General features: G+C 36.5%; 1 protein-coding gene across 23 annotated transcripts in view; it reads right to left on the bottom strand.

Moving 5' to 3' along the window:
- Positions 1 to 14,927, bottom strand: part of MAST2 (microtubule associated serine/threonine kinase 2) — a 226,634-nt gene that overhangs the window by 169,014 nt on the left and 42,693 nt on the right. For 18 of the 23 annotated variants that reach the window (XM_054210749.1, XM_054210738.1, XM_054210728.1 and 15 more), the window contains one exon: positions 3,455 to 3,602. In XM_054210749.1, the coding sequence (XP_054066724.1) occupies positions 3,455 to 3,499 (45 nt within the window). In that variant the 5' untranslated portion in view covers positions 3,500 to 3,602. Of the gene's footprint in view, positions 1 to 1,432; positions 1,548 to 3,454; positions 3,603 to 4,936; positions 5,092 to 5,875; positions 6,111 to 9,596; positions 9,707 to 14,927 lie in introns of those variants that run through there. The other 5 variants (XM_054210740.1, XM_054210748.1, XM_054210737.1 and 2 more) reach the window with 5 other exon arrangements.

The raw sequence follows: 14,927 nt of genomic DNA, 5'->3' as shown, positions 1-14,927 counted from the left end.
GTTTGATAACTAAGTATTTCCAAAAAATCTAGTTTACATTATGGTAGGTAAATCCAAAACCTTGTAGAAAATTACTTCTATCACTTTATACCGTTCTCTACTTCACCCAGCTTAAAAGGAAACAATAGGGCCACCAATTACAGCCCTATATAGAGGCAATGTTAATGCTGTAAAATCCAAGTATAACTTTAAAAATTCTTATGAAAATGCATTCATAATTGTAAAATATTACCTCTTCTAAATAGCTTTGCCATCTAGACGTCCCCACTTTCCCCTACCATTGGAACATTCAGCAGTAGCTTTCATGCAGCCATGATCAGAATGTAGTATATGTTTAAACATTATTCGGCTTTGAACCGTGGATGGATATTTTCTGTTTAAAAAATTTCACTCCTCAGTAATACCGTATTACCTTAAAAGCCAAATATTCTATAGCCTTCCCAAGTCTCCCTTGTATCCGACTGATTAGTATAGATGCTGATGTCCCATGCTACATACACAAACAGTGAGATGAGTAGTTCTTATCTCAACAAGTTCACACCACTGTACTTTACTGCAGGAAATATAGTAATCATTTAAAAGGATCTGCTCAATATATTTTTTTTTTCTAGTCAATATAACATTCCTTTTTGGAAAATGTCAAGCAGTAAATTTCCACAATGAGAAGGAACCAAAGTCAAAGTAGGTCTTATTTTGACTCCATCAAGCTTGACAATTTCCTTTTATGTACAGTGTCATTCATAAAAAAAAAAAAATAAAAAAACAAAAGAGAAGAAAGATAGTCTTGTGGTTAAAAACACATAAGTGAAAAAGTCTGTAAATCTGTGTTCCATTATTAGCTTCCAGATGACTTCCTCTGTAACTTTGGTTAGTCAACCCCTGTACTTCGGTTTCACCATCTGCAAAATGGAAGTGCATAATACCTCTTTTCCTGAAAATTAGGACTGTGAGACTAAGTTATAGACAGCCCCTTCCAAGCATGGTGAAGACAGTTGCATTCACCAGATTATTACGTGCTCAGATACTACAACAGGAGTCACAGGGGACTATGGCATTTGTTGCAGTAAGTAATGGGAAGAATTCTACATCTTTAAACAGATAAACTGTAGAAAAATACTTTTTTCTCAGAGGCGGCAAGTGATTTTACTTCAACCTCACCTTAGAATTAGATATAAAATATTACATTCATTACATAGAAGTGGCGACATTATTTGGACAACTGTCACATAATGTGATTAGCCACGATGCCGGAGGGGTGAGGAGTGCTGTCTTTTTTTGTGTCCTTTTTTTTTTTTTTTAAACTTCTTTATGTTAATTTTCTGTGAAAGTAATGAGCAACAGGCCAAGTGCACATTAACAGAATGAGTCGAAGTGTATGAGAGATGAGACGGCTCAACTTGGACTAGCAAACAGAGACACAGCATATTAGTACCTTTTTCCCAGTCCCACTCAAGCTGCCTACAGCTGTGGACGTGATTTCCATGGTTTGCTCATTTTCAAGATTATGCGTAAATACAATGACTCCTTTTGTCTGCAGAGATCTAAAACTACAGAAATGTATATTGCTGTATTTATCCCAGTAAAGCACTAATATATCCCATAATAGCAATTCAAACGGTATAATTATCTAACAGTTCAAAATGCCAGTGCTTGAGAGCAGGAATAACATTATTTAAATCTCCCTAAGACAAATTTATCAATGTCTCCTTTTAGTTACACAAAATCTGAATCCAGGAAGACAGAATTCCATCAAAAGTCACATCTAAGCCAACCAGTTTGCATGCACAATCATCTATAACCCTTAAGCTTATTTGATTCTTTTGCAAAAATAATGTGGAATTATTTTGGGGACGGAGCTTGAAGCTAAAGCCTTTCCCTGCCATGCCTCGAGCCCTACATACATTCCAAACACCCACATTCAAAATATATATCTAAATATCTGCATTTTCTTCATCCAATTGGGTCAAACTGATCTTGTTGGGGCTCTTTTCCCCTTTGTGAATCGGACTATAGTAGACTGAAAAGTCATTAAAATGAAGCAACAAGTTCTGGAGAACATTTCAGAACATAAAATTTACAAGAATGTTATCTCCAAACAGAAGAACTATTTTTAAAAAAGAAACAGAACTTCTCCAGTTTTCCTACTTCCTCCTATTTACTTTCCTTTGCTAACTTCTACTCAAGGTTAAAAAAAAGAAAAAACCCAAACTACAGTACTATCTTTGGCAGCCATTGTAATCAGCCAACAGCTGTATAGTTAATAAACTTCTGTTCTCCTCTAGCAATTAACCTACCTTAGAGAACAAGCTTACACGAGTGCAAAACACTGTGAAACTCAATTTTTCAGAAACAAGCCACTTAATACAAATAAAACATTAAGACAAGGCCGAGCCAAAATAAAAGGTGCATACTTTACTGCTTATTTAATCCTATTACACCTAACACCTCAAACATTAAATATTTATCTTCCCCGATAAAGGATGGAGGGACCAGGACTGGATGTATTTTCACAATCATGTAAGTCAAACCCGTGCTGCTGCCAAAATGGGTGGTTTCACCCTCTTCCTCATACCCTCCCACCTGAGAGTTTCCAACCCTTCTGTTCTTGCACTAACATGCAAATAAGCAAACAGTCAGCCTAATTAACAAGTTAACCGTACAGAACAACAGTGGTATTCAGGCAGATCAGCTATGTTATTCTAGACTGATCATGCAGCTCTCTATGTTCTAATGCCAGCATCACAGACATTGATACCAGCTTTAAACAATTGTGGAACCACCCCCTACCCCATGTACAAAGTCTTTGAAAAAGAAAACTACTGAGCTTGATCCCCCATTTTTTGGCTAATTACTTAGACTATGCTGGCTCCATTGTTCTACAGTTGACAAACTAAATTCTCTGACAGAGCTGAAGACTGTGTTCACAAGAAAAAAAAAGAAACTTTATACAAACTGAAAAAACATCTAGTTAGTAAGCAACATTTTTACTTTGAATCACATATGCCTACAGTGCTTTTGAAGCCAAAGAGAAACTAAATAATAATTTGAATCAGATATAGAAGTCAGCTTCTCAGTAAGAAACAACATGGCAAAATAGGCAAGCTTACACAGGCCATGCTGACCTTAAAAGAGGTAAGAATGGATCACTGTGTTGCCTGTTTCACTGCTCCCTTCTTTTAACTTTGCACATTAAGTCTTAGCTTCTAACTTTTCACTCTGGGCAATATGTAGAATTTCACTCCAAATTCAGTCTCTCTTTTTCGCTCTTTTCTACTAGTATCTCTTTTTGCATCTTTCTCTTACATAAAATTTTGTACGCCCTCCCAACAAGAGGTCACCTCTAGTTTTAAAGAAAGGACTTACCAGTATCTTTTATGACAACTGTTATGCCAACAAGTAATATTGCATCTTTAATACTAATGAATTGTCATATGGTGTTTACAAAATGGCATACCTGACAAAGAACTTGCCAAACTACCTCTTCGTAGCTTGCAGTCATCTTGACTTAGCTGACGATGGAGCTTGGTTTTCCCGGCAGATGAAAAGATGTCAGGATTGCTGAGCTTCCTGCAACGTAATGGAGTGGACTCTGTTATCATCTCCTGTAGAAAGAAAAACAAGCAGAAGTTTGTTAATGACAGCTAAGTATCTGTTTTCTGAAACATACAATCTCCAAAGCATAAACAAGACTGTTTGGGAAAAATAAAAAAAAAAGAAAAACAAACACACAAACCAAAACACCCTCCCTGCCCCCCCCCAAAAAAAACCACACTTAAAATTGTAAATCCCCCTCTTCTGTGCCAGATATCTGCACAAAAAGTATATCACAAGATCCCAGTCAAATATGGCCCTTGAACACTACTGCTGTACAGAATATCATTAATAATAGTCAGAAAAAGGCAATTATGCTACAGCAGTTATTTGCTCTTACAGTATGTAGAAAGAGAGACTACTGAGAAATCAGGCTCAGCTTTGATTCAAGTTATTTCCTGCTAAAGCAGAGTATTTTCTCCGAATTTCTTGAATATTTATTCCATCCAGTCTATGAGTAATACACCTACAAAGAAACTGTTGCAATGTCTAATTGCAACCCAAAACTCTTATTATAAGTTACAGCTCTACTACGAGACCGTATGTATCACTAAATAATAATTAGGATAGAGATCACCCTTTGTGTAATGTCTTTGTTATTACTATAAACAAAATTAGACCTGTATTTGTCAGAAACACTCCCACACATGTAAATTCCTTTCACAGCATACAGCAAACTTTCAATCAAAACAGCAGTAGGTAGAACAGTGGTGAGCACAACCACGGTGCTTTCCTCACCCATTTCATTGTTCTGGAGCTGTCAAACTCTCATTTGACACCCAAAGAAGAATTACGAGCCTAGCTATCATACATGGATTTGAAGATAACGTGACACTTTCCATTATAGCCTATATAGATGAACTCGGTTAAGTTCTCCCTTCTCTGCAGTAGTGCAACACGTTCCATAGGTCTTAATGGTTTGCTCCATTTTATTTCAAATGCTTCTCATTAGCTATACAGCACTTCAAGCCATGCTTATCTTCATATAATCTCATCTGAGACAGAAAATAAACTGAAAGGAACACTTTCCCTGCATAATACATCAGCACATGGTTTAACATACTTTTAAATCATGGGGTTTGTTTTTTGCCTGGGGTTTGGGTTTTGGTGTGGTTGGGTTTTTTGGGGGGGGGGGGAGGGGGAGGGGGGAAGAACATTAATAAAGTGGTTTTACATAATGAAAAACTGATTTTGAGTTTGAAATAGAATCCTCACTTAGCTCCAAGTCACTCATTGTTGACCTTTCTTAGATCCCATCTCCTTTTAATCATGAAATCTTTTGGCACCTCATAATAGTAAATAACTTTGTTATTTGTTTAAGGGACAGGAATCCTTTGCTCCACACCTGCTTCAGTGCTGCACCTTTCACAGGTTGAGAGGTATTGCTCTGATACAATTTCTTCCTCTGGTTACAGTTAGACATTCAGTCGCTGCGCTGTCTAAACCAAATCAAGAGAGAGACCTGGGTAACTTAAAGTAGGTCAGTTCACTTATCCAGTTCATCACAGCTGCAAACAGTTGTGTTGGCGCAAGAGTGGGGAGAGGCACAAAAACAAGTGACCTGGGGTAGCGAAAACTGCTCAAGCTGAAAACTGCTTTAATCTTAAGGTTCCTCATACACATCTTGAAGCAAAGAACCTCACATTGTCATTTGCCTCTGACTTTTTCCACAAAGCTACTGAAGACCTTCATTTCCAGCAGCCTGTACTTGTTTTTCTGTCATTTGTAGAGCTGAAAAGACATCTACCACACTTTCTGTTCGCACTTACGAGTAAGCTAAGTAGTTTTAAGCTGCAACATTAGCAGTCTTCTGAACACTAGCATGCCTCTGAAAGCTGCAGAAGCTGATGAAACCTCTGAAAAACAGTCTTTGCTGTTTTCATTTGGGATGGTAGACAGTGGTTACATGTGTATACATGTCTAAGTAGACATACAGAAATATACTATATATATAATATGGCCTGTGCTAAATGCCTACAACATCTAAAATCTGTCATGTGTTTCCCAACTGTGACAGTCAGAAATTACCGTACCTCAAAAAAACATGGGTGTTCCAGGTTACAAGCAAATTAGCTAAAAATCTCATCCAGCCTACCACGCTCCTTCATGCTTCAATTCCAACAAATGTTCCCAGCATTCTTCAATATCTAGCTACTTCCCTGAAACTAGTCAGAACTGTTGAAGGGCTCTATACAGAAGATGCTACTGGTCATCCCCACAGTCTGTGTACGGCCTGCTTACATAAATCCCTAAAAAAGCCATTTCTTTTCCCCCCCGCTCTCACCCTGCACAGGCCATTGCCACGACTGTCTTGCCTTCACCATTGCACATTGGTTTCTTCAGGAAGGGGAAGCACAATCCTGCTTGTCAGGCTGATGCAGCAACTGTAGTTGCTCTTCCACCATGTTCAGCTGAGCTGAGGCAGAAGGAAGAGGGCAGGCGGAAGATACACAGAGGCTAGTGCCAGTAGAAACAGTACCTCGCCCACCTGGCTCCTGCACTTCCCTTCCCAAATATATCTGTATTGAAGACAGAATACACCGCCTACTTAAAATGCTGGTTTGGGGCACCCCCTTCAGGACTTTCTCTTCGTTTGAAGGTAAAAAACAAGGTATTCTCTTGCCTGCAAAAAATTTCAGCAGAACAATACTGTACAAAAAAAAAAAATTGAGATAACTGTATTAATAAGAATACCCATCAGCAGTTAAAATTTCAAGATTAACATGTAGAAAAGTGTTCTAACAGGGACTTCTTTGTTAGTTCCAGGTTTTGGGGTTCTTTGTTGGTGGGTTTAGTTTTTTGGTGTTTGTCTTGGTTTTCTTCCCCTCAGGTGCACATTCACCTCTTCTAACACACACACGTCTCACCCATCTTTCTCAGTGAACTGCAACTTTAAAAAAAAAAAAAAAAAAACCACCACACATTCATTCATTCGGGGCACGAAAGTAAGGAAAAGCAGTGATGTTAGAAACAAACAAAGAAACTAAGTCGTATTACAAGCAATTTCTGTATTTTACATCTCTTTTTTTCCACCCAACATATAGACATTCACATACCCCTACCAATCAAAGAATGCGCCCACTTCCCTAGCCTTCCCCTTTCACTTCTATGCAGTCTCTTCTCGCCAGTGAAAAAAATTACAAATTCTTAATATTTCTTCTTGAGTTACAGTACACAAGCTTTTTAGATCTGATAATACCTGAATCAGAAGTTCCTCAACTGAAGGAGCACATGGAGCACCAACACTGAAGGGCACACACCACAATATCCGCTCAGCTGCAACATCCTGCCTACACACACCTTTCAGGTCAACCCAAAGGCACATGCTACTTCTCAAAACATCATTCCATGTGCACTTCTTCAACAGCCATCCCAGCCTAAGCAACTCCTCCCCACCAGGGCTTCTACCACAAAGATATGAAAGGAACAGTGGAAAGGTAACAACTTCCCACACCCCCCAAAGAACCTAGGCTGTCTTCTACAGAAGACAGGCTTAGTACATACGGAAAATTCTTCATAAGCTCTTTTTTTGTTAAGCAAATTAAACACTTTGGCAATATTCAGAAGGCTACATAGCTGTTGAATGTTCTGAAGAAAGGGACCCCAATCACACTCTGCAGGTTTATATACTGTTAGACTCACTTTTCAAATATTAAAAAAAAAAAATCCAGTCCACTGTTCTGAAACAGCCTATTATGATTTAAAAAAAATGTTAAGTACAACACAGCCAGTTTAAAATTTCATTTTCTAAGAGCTATGCCTATATTGTGTCAGCAAAACAATGAAGAGGGAAAGTTTTAACTTGACAATAGAGCTGTCTTTCGTAAGACTATAATTTATTTCACTCATCCATCAAAACCCAGCTTTAGTATTGCAGTTCATAGACTAACTACATGGAAATAGCAGTGGATTATGTTACCACTTTTAAACAAAGAAGGAAAAAAAGCCCCACAGGAAGAGATCTTTCCTTGTCCTTGCCCCAAAGCAAGATGAAATACATACATAGGACAAAAAAAAAAAAAAGTCATACACAACATTCCAAATCAGTGGGTAAATAAAACTCTTTGCAGTGATAGAGCAAAATTTTGCTTACTTGCTTTCCAAAGAGTAAATTAGACCACCAGAACAAGTGGTTGAACAATATATTATGTAGCACAGACTGCCCTAATTTTAAGGGCTCCACTTCCACTCTTGAAAACAAAAAATTCTTGCAGCTTTAGAAATGAAAGTATTAGTAAGCACATAACAGAAACACTTTGCTCACACAGTGTGAAAAGGACTGTGAGCATCTCTTTGTTAATTTCTTTTCAAAGGTGATAGAAACAAACTTCTGCATTTACTTTGGCCTTCTGGCTTTTGCAACAAGCTGAAAATCAGGTTCAAACAGTCAGATGAATCCTGCAAAGCTTAGGGCTGAAGATAAAAGCGTCACACAAACAATCTTGATTTGCTAGGCAATGATTATTCTTATCAGTCCCTTCAAAGGTATACAAAAATTTGCTCACATAACTTGAAACAGTAGGATATGAAGAAGAATGGCAAAGGCTTTTCTTGAACAGTGAGGGGCTCCGCATTTTCAGCTTGGTCACTTACCACAGTTGCATAGAAAAACAGTTAAAATAGTTGTGGCACTGAAAATACATACAAGTTTGTTTCCCTTGACTGAAATTTTAAATAGGGGTTATCACACTCAGCAAGATGGAGAATGAGACAGATTGCAACAACAGCTGCAGACAAAAGACAAGAAACCAAACGCGCTTCCTGATATGTAAAATTATACTAATATCCCACATTAAAATCCTGACCTGGTAATTTCAGAATACAGCTACAAGGAACCTTCTCAGTCATCTTTTCCATTCCATTGCACAGGGAAAGTCTCCCATGCAATTCAAGCAAGAAATAAAAGAACAACCACATATACCACTGCAACGATTTTCAGCAGCTTTTTTTTTTTTTTTAGTGTTCATTTAATGGTGCTGCAAGAGAGTAACACAGCACAGATCCCTAATCTGCAAATGGCAGGTGAATACTGAAAGTGTGGATGCATGTCAGAGTGCTTCCTTGAACTGCCAGATGAAGTACCACACAATTAGTGAGACTGATATATCAGCAACAGATGAATGTTAGGAAAAAAAAACTCCTTAAGACCTGTCTTTATGGCCTCCATTTAAGATGTAACAGATCATATACAAAGGAGCACTTCCTTACATGTAACTAACTGTGTTATAACTAACACAAAAATATGTATTTCCTAGAGATGTCTACAACAAGTAAAAATACTCGACTGTGACCAACGAATATTCAAATCTGCAGGTCAAAACATTAGCTGGGGGGTAGGCAGGGGGAGTCTACAAAAGAGTTTTATATGAACAGGTAATCCATGAACAAGAAAAATGACAATTTATTTTTTTTTTTTAAGCCTAATGAGTACAACCACCTAAGGTCATCCAGAAGCGAATTCTAGCAAACTGTTGGAAGGACGAAAAGAATTAAAATTTAAATACAATAAATTGGCAAAGAATACACTAATATTACCCTATTTTGCAAGGAAGATAACTGATGAGTAATGCAATTTGAGGATAACTTGACACTTTGAGGGGTTTTTTTAAGCAATAAAAATAGTCAACACTGAATAATAGTGTTTAATACAGTACTGTTTGTCGTTTAAAAGATAAAAGCCTTTTGTGTCAGGGTTGCATACACATATCTGAGAAGCATTCTTTTCCTTCCCAGCCCTTCCTCATCACTTTATATAATCTGTGTACATGCCCTTAACAAAAGATAAATCTGATCCTGTCATTAGGTCTACTCTAATATATTTTAAAATTCACTGAAAAAGAAAATTAAAGGCCTAGAGAACAGATCACAAACCAAATATCTATCTATATAAGTAGCAATTAACGCAATGGAATCACAGTATTTATGCTTTAGTATTTAGCTCTGAAATTCGCCTGAACTTTCTAGCCTAGACATGACATATTGAGGAAAGAGGGCCAGCAATTTACCAGGAAGCTGAGGTGAGCCCGAATGTGACCAAAATTGGAGGCTGAATAAGAACTTGGAACTAAGACTCTTCTTAACTGTTTCTGCTTACCTCATGTACTTGCCAGCAGCATCCTGAAAAATGTCAGAGACAGCAGAATCAAGGAAAATTACATTAAATTAACATAGCCTCTTAGAGGCTATAATGTATTGGTTTACTACATGAACAAGAGAGAAAAGCTTTACAGAATATATTACATTATATAAAAGTGTCAGTATTTTAAAGACAGGGAAAAGTTTTACAATATTTTTCTCTTTAATAGATTTATTTGAAGAATTTTTCAATAAATCCCAGCATTCCCACATAGGTAAATATATAAACTTAATTTATTGTCAATACTAAGAATTCAAAATGATTGGAAAGCTAAGCATTATTGCCACAGTGATGTTTTCAATAGTTTTATAGTGTAACACAAACACATTTAACATTCTGAATACCTAAAGCTTCCTCTGTACACTCATCTGCAGCTATAACACGTATTACAGAAAAGTTACAAAGCAAATTTAAATCCTTCTGTAAAAAAAAAAATACCCCAGTTAAAAACAAACAAGAAAAAAAATAATGTTTCCTGAAAGACATAGTATCAGAAACTTATACTATGAGATTCACCCTCCTTATCTTGTTCTTCCAATAGGAAGATTTTTTTCCTTCTTAACTTTTCAGGAAAACAGCTCCAAGGCGTGCTTGATTAGAACTAATGAATTAGAAGCTTTAATGTTGTTTCACCAGGGAAGTTCGAGTTGTTAACTTTGTTGACAAGTGTTCCCAGCTGCAGGAACACATTGAAAAACTTGTTAAAAAGCAGAAGTAAATATTTACAACTATGTACATTATTACCCCCTTTCTGAGGATGATCAAGATGCAGAATCGTTTTATTCCTAATGGAACCACAGTCTAGAAGACAAGGTAATTTGTGATTAAATTATATCAGCTTAGATGTTTGGTCCTTATATGAAAATACAAATAACACCTCAACGGTTTACACAAGCAAAGTACTTCATCCTACTTCAGAATCTCCCAACTAAGAGACAAAAAGGTAGTGTAATTCCTGAATTCAGCTTGTAAATGCCTAAAGGCAAAAGAATTTCATCTAGGGAAGAAAGAGCAACAGAGCCTTTACTAAAGTCTGCATCAAACTTTACAGAAGCTCAAAAAAAACCACTATCATTATATCAAGACTCAAAACCCCACTACATACTCACTAGTTACACTGAAAACAAAACTAGTCTGAACAAAGACACTGCACATTAAAGGCCACATCATTCCTTTATCACTGGTATTCTAGCATGAATATTTCAAACATAAAAGGGTTGTACAGAGCAGGGAAATTATCTCCTGACCAGATTAAAAAAAATAAAAAATTAACAACTTTATAATTCATCATCTGTACATTAGAATCCTGTGTGCTCTAAGGTTTAAAAGAATTATGACCAAAAAAATGTGATTTGTAATAAGATTTGGTGTTATAAGACATCAATAACACCTTCTCTCTGAAGATTTTCTTCCATTAAATTCAGAAGACGTGCCAAGCATGTGATGTGTCCCAACATTACTGACTAGTATTACTGCAAGTTCTCTTTAGCATCCTATGCATTATCAAATACTCATTTATCTTCTATATTCTTGTCTATTAGATTTTATACAGTCAAATAGAGATGTATGTTTAGATTTGCTAAAGACCATAATCCATGGTATCAACAAGCCAAAACTTTTCTTGTTTGCCAGTTTCTTACAAATTTATTCAGACATTATGCAGAACACACTGAATTTAGCACCTTTTATTACAATTATGCTGCAAGAAAGACTAGAATGGGAACTGCTTAAGGAACCATGCAAGCAGCAGAAACACAGCTGTATGTTAAGCTGTGCATCTAAAAAGACCTATGATTTCATATTGGCTATAAAAAGGAGGAGAATCACCAGAACATTGTGCAGGGTGCCTTGATTCCCTGAAACGCTGATGCTATTTTTTTTTCCAATGAGTGAGAATGAGTTCATCTCAAACTATATTTATTTTTCTTTACATTACAAACATTGTCTCACTGTCTTATTATCAGGGAAAGAGCAAAACATCACAAAATACCTACTTGTGTAAATTCTGCTTAATGCCTATAGACAAAGTTACAATGAAGTCATTTTCACTGTGAACGTAAACTCCTTGTTTATCTAAGGAGAGAGATGAACAAAACCTAGTGATAGGTTAAAGGTTCAGTCAATTCACACAAACAATTGCTTCATAGCAATAGGACCTGTAAGAGAGTTTCACCTAGTTTTATACATTACAGACAGGAATCTCTGGGCCACGTGTCAAAAACTGAGAAGTTATCTGTATTAATATTTGGTTCTCAATCCAAAACAATTTTCTATGTCTAAGGCAAAAATAAAATATATTTAAAATTAAAATACTACTGAAAACACAAAGTATGACAAGTGAACAATAATATAGCGTATTAAAATGCGTATGTTGTATGAAAATTACTTATTTACTAGTAGTGCAGAGGTCTAACCTCCTTTTGAAAAAAGGACTTCCCAAAGAAAAATGTTGAGAGCCATTAAGTTTGAAGTATAGTCTCAAATAAAAGTCTCTGTTGGTCCAGTATGAGATACAGCCCTTAAAAACCTGTCCCAAGGCTAAGGGGGCTAAAAGAGAGAAATCCATGCCCAACTGCTGTTCCAAAGCTTGTTTCAAATGACGCTGCCTACAAAGAAAACAAAAACGTAACTCATGAACTGAACTTTGGCATGGAACCACTCAGGTGAGTTAAAGGGGCTTTTCTAATTAGACATTCAATGACTACTTACAGATGTGTAATACAATTTTAAGACTTGATCTTAATTTATAAAGCTCACTTGAATAGCACACGCTGCACAGAAAGAAAAGTATGAAACCAAAAAACGCTACAGGAGTCCTCTTTAACCACTCTATGTTTTTGCCCAGGATGCTTTTACATATCACAGCTATCACCTGAACAGTAGTAGTGGAACCATGTGTAGTTAGACAGAGATTAGCATCAAAATAAAAATCTAACAAAGCACAATGGTCTCCTAAGAGTTAGAACACTATTTTTTCATACACATGATTGAGAAAGACCAAGATACATTTTAATCTGGTGTTATCATCACTGAGGAAGATTGTTATTTGCAGCAGGAAAAAAAAATTAAAAACTTTTTGTTTGTGACAGTGAAATTTCCAATCCTTTGGCATCAATATTTTTGTCTCCATGAACCATCTGTAATCTTCTCACTTCCTACCACAAATGAGATAAGCACATCAATGCACAGCAAAATTAAGAAGCACTTATGTGAAGTTTTCCTGAGAACAAGTTTTACCTCAAACTCAACAGCAGATCTGCACATATGGAATGAGAAAAAAAAATTATCATGTGATTATAAGACTGAAAATAAAACTATCAATGGCTTTAGACCTAAAGGAAATGAAGTTAACCTTTGGAAACACAACAAACACGTGATCTTTAGGTTTTCTTAACAGAAATCACATAAAATGGCAGACAAAGATAAATTCACAATTCTTATCGGTATCTGCACAAAGAAAGGGACTCTCTATAGTCTGGCACAAAAGCTTCTCCTCACCAAGCAGCATAATACAGTTACATCCCAAAGAAACAACAGATAAATTTTTTTCAAGGACAAGCCATGTGTTTCTTCCCTTCTGCTTGAAAACTAAAACAATGCCCAACTGTTGGGTTTATGAACATCACCAAGCCTCAAGCTCAAACTGAAAGACTACAGTCAGCAAACACTTCTGCTAAAGCGCCTGCTAAACTGCCAAAACAATGCTGTAAACATATTCTCCTCTGTCCTAAAAACAGGGATCAACGCAAAGGTCAAAGAACATACCAATAACTAACCAAATGCATAATTTAACTTTCAGGGTCACGTATTTTTGCCACCATATTCACACTGCACAGGTCAAATTTAAGTCATTTAATAAAACAGAGAAAGAAGTATTTGGTACTAATATGCCACTGCATCCATCTATGACTAAGTGTTTAAACATCTCAATGCCTACAGTCACTCTGTTAACTATACAACTCATTGATAAGCTTTCCTCTAAAACAGTGACTGTAATTTATTTATGTACTCTGATCTTCTGGTTCTGTCCAGAACATGTAAGATCAGTCCTGACCACTTAATTTCCTTTTATAGGTCTTTTCTAAGGCTCCATATTAAAACGTGATTTTTATGATAATGAAGTGCTTCTAAATACACTAGAGATTGAATGGTGTGATTTTAGTGACTAATAAACCTGTTTTAATTATTAAGCATCCCATTTTTGAGATTACATTTCCTTGCTCTGGGGCCTTACAACAGCTTCTTTAAAATAAAACTGAGGTCTCACTCCATTTCAAATAGCAAAAAATACAATCATAAGAAGAGCTGTTGCTAGCACTCTCAGCTAGTCCTCACTAAACAGAGTACCTGCATCTAACAAGAGATTAACAGAACAAATACCAAAAAAACAATGCAAGACATTCAACTATTTCACTGCCTATCAGAGCATTTTTTCCCAAAGTAGCTCCACACATCTCCATTACATGCTCTTTCAGTTTTGCTTTTCCAAGAGTTTAACATCTCACCTGCATTAGTAAAGTTGGATTCTTTGGGTCTTGTACATGCCTCCAAGTTCCGAAAGCCACATAAAGGACAAAGATATCTATGCAATTTTGCCGATTTGTGTATTTGCTTTGTAATGACAAATTGTATTTTAAGAAAGAGTGCAGAGAAATGCAATTTGATGGTTCTAAGCTGTATGCTCTTCAATGCAAAGAGAAGCAAACCCCAAGTTTAATACCTGGGACACTGGAAATCAATATGCACAGAGAGACACCCTTCCTGGAAACACGGAACCACACTTAAATCAGGTGTTTACGCAGTCCTTCTGCATGCGTATGACTCTCAGTGTCATGAAAAAAGCATGCAGAAGCAGCAGTATCGAGTTCCAGTTCGCATACATAGTACCAGGAAGACATACTAGAAACCTACTACTTTTTTTTGTTTTTTAAATGATTCTCACTGAGCTCAAAGAATGACAGCTGTGTATTTGAAGGATAAAAGAAGAACATGCTTGAGCATCAATTAGTCAATTTGACAAGTACTATATTTCATAAAAATCTTCGAGCTTCCTAAAACGCAGCTACAAAGTGTTTTCACAAGTTTTCATCCTGCAGACAGTACTGAATTCCCCCCACTCCTTAGTGGATGTACCTTTTACACTTAGTTTTTGTTTGGCTGGATTAAGAAAAGATGACAAAGTGTCTCAAGTCTGGGTACA

The sequence above is a fragment of the Rissa tridactyla genome, chromosome 8 (assembly GCF_028500815.1).
Source record: "Rissa tridactyla isolate bRisTri1 chromosome 8, bRisTri1.patW.cur.20221130, whole genome shotgun sequence".
In the NCBI taxonomy this organism is placed as follows: domain Eukaryota; kingdom Metazoa; phylum Chordata; class Aves; order Charadriiformes; family Laridae; genus Rissa; species Rissa tridactyla.
This window is presented reverse-complemented; position numbering and strand designations above follow the sequence as displayed.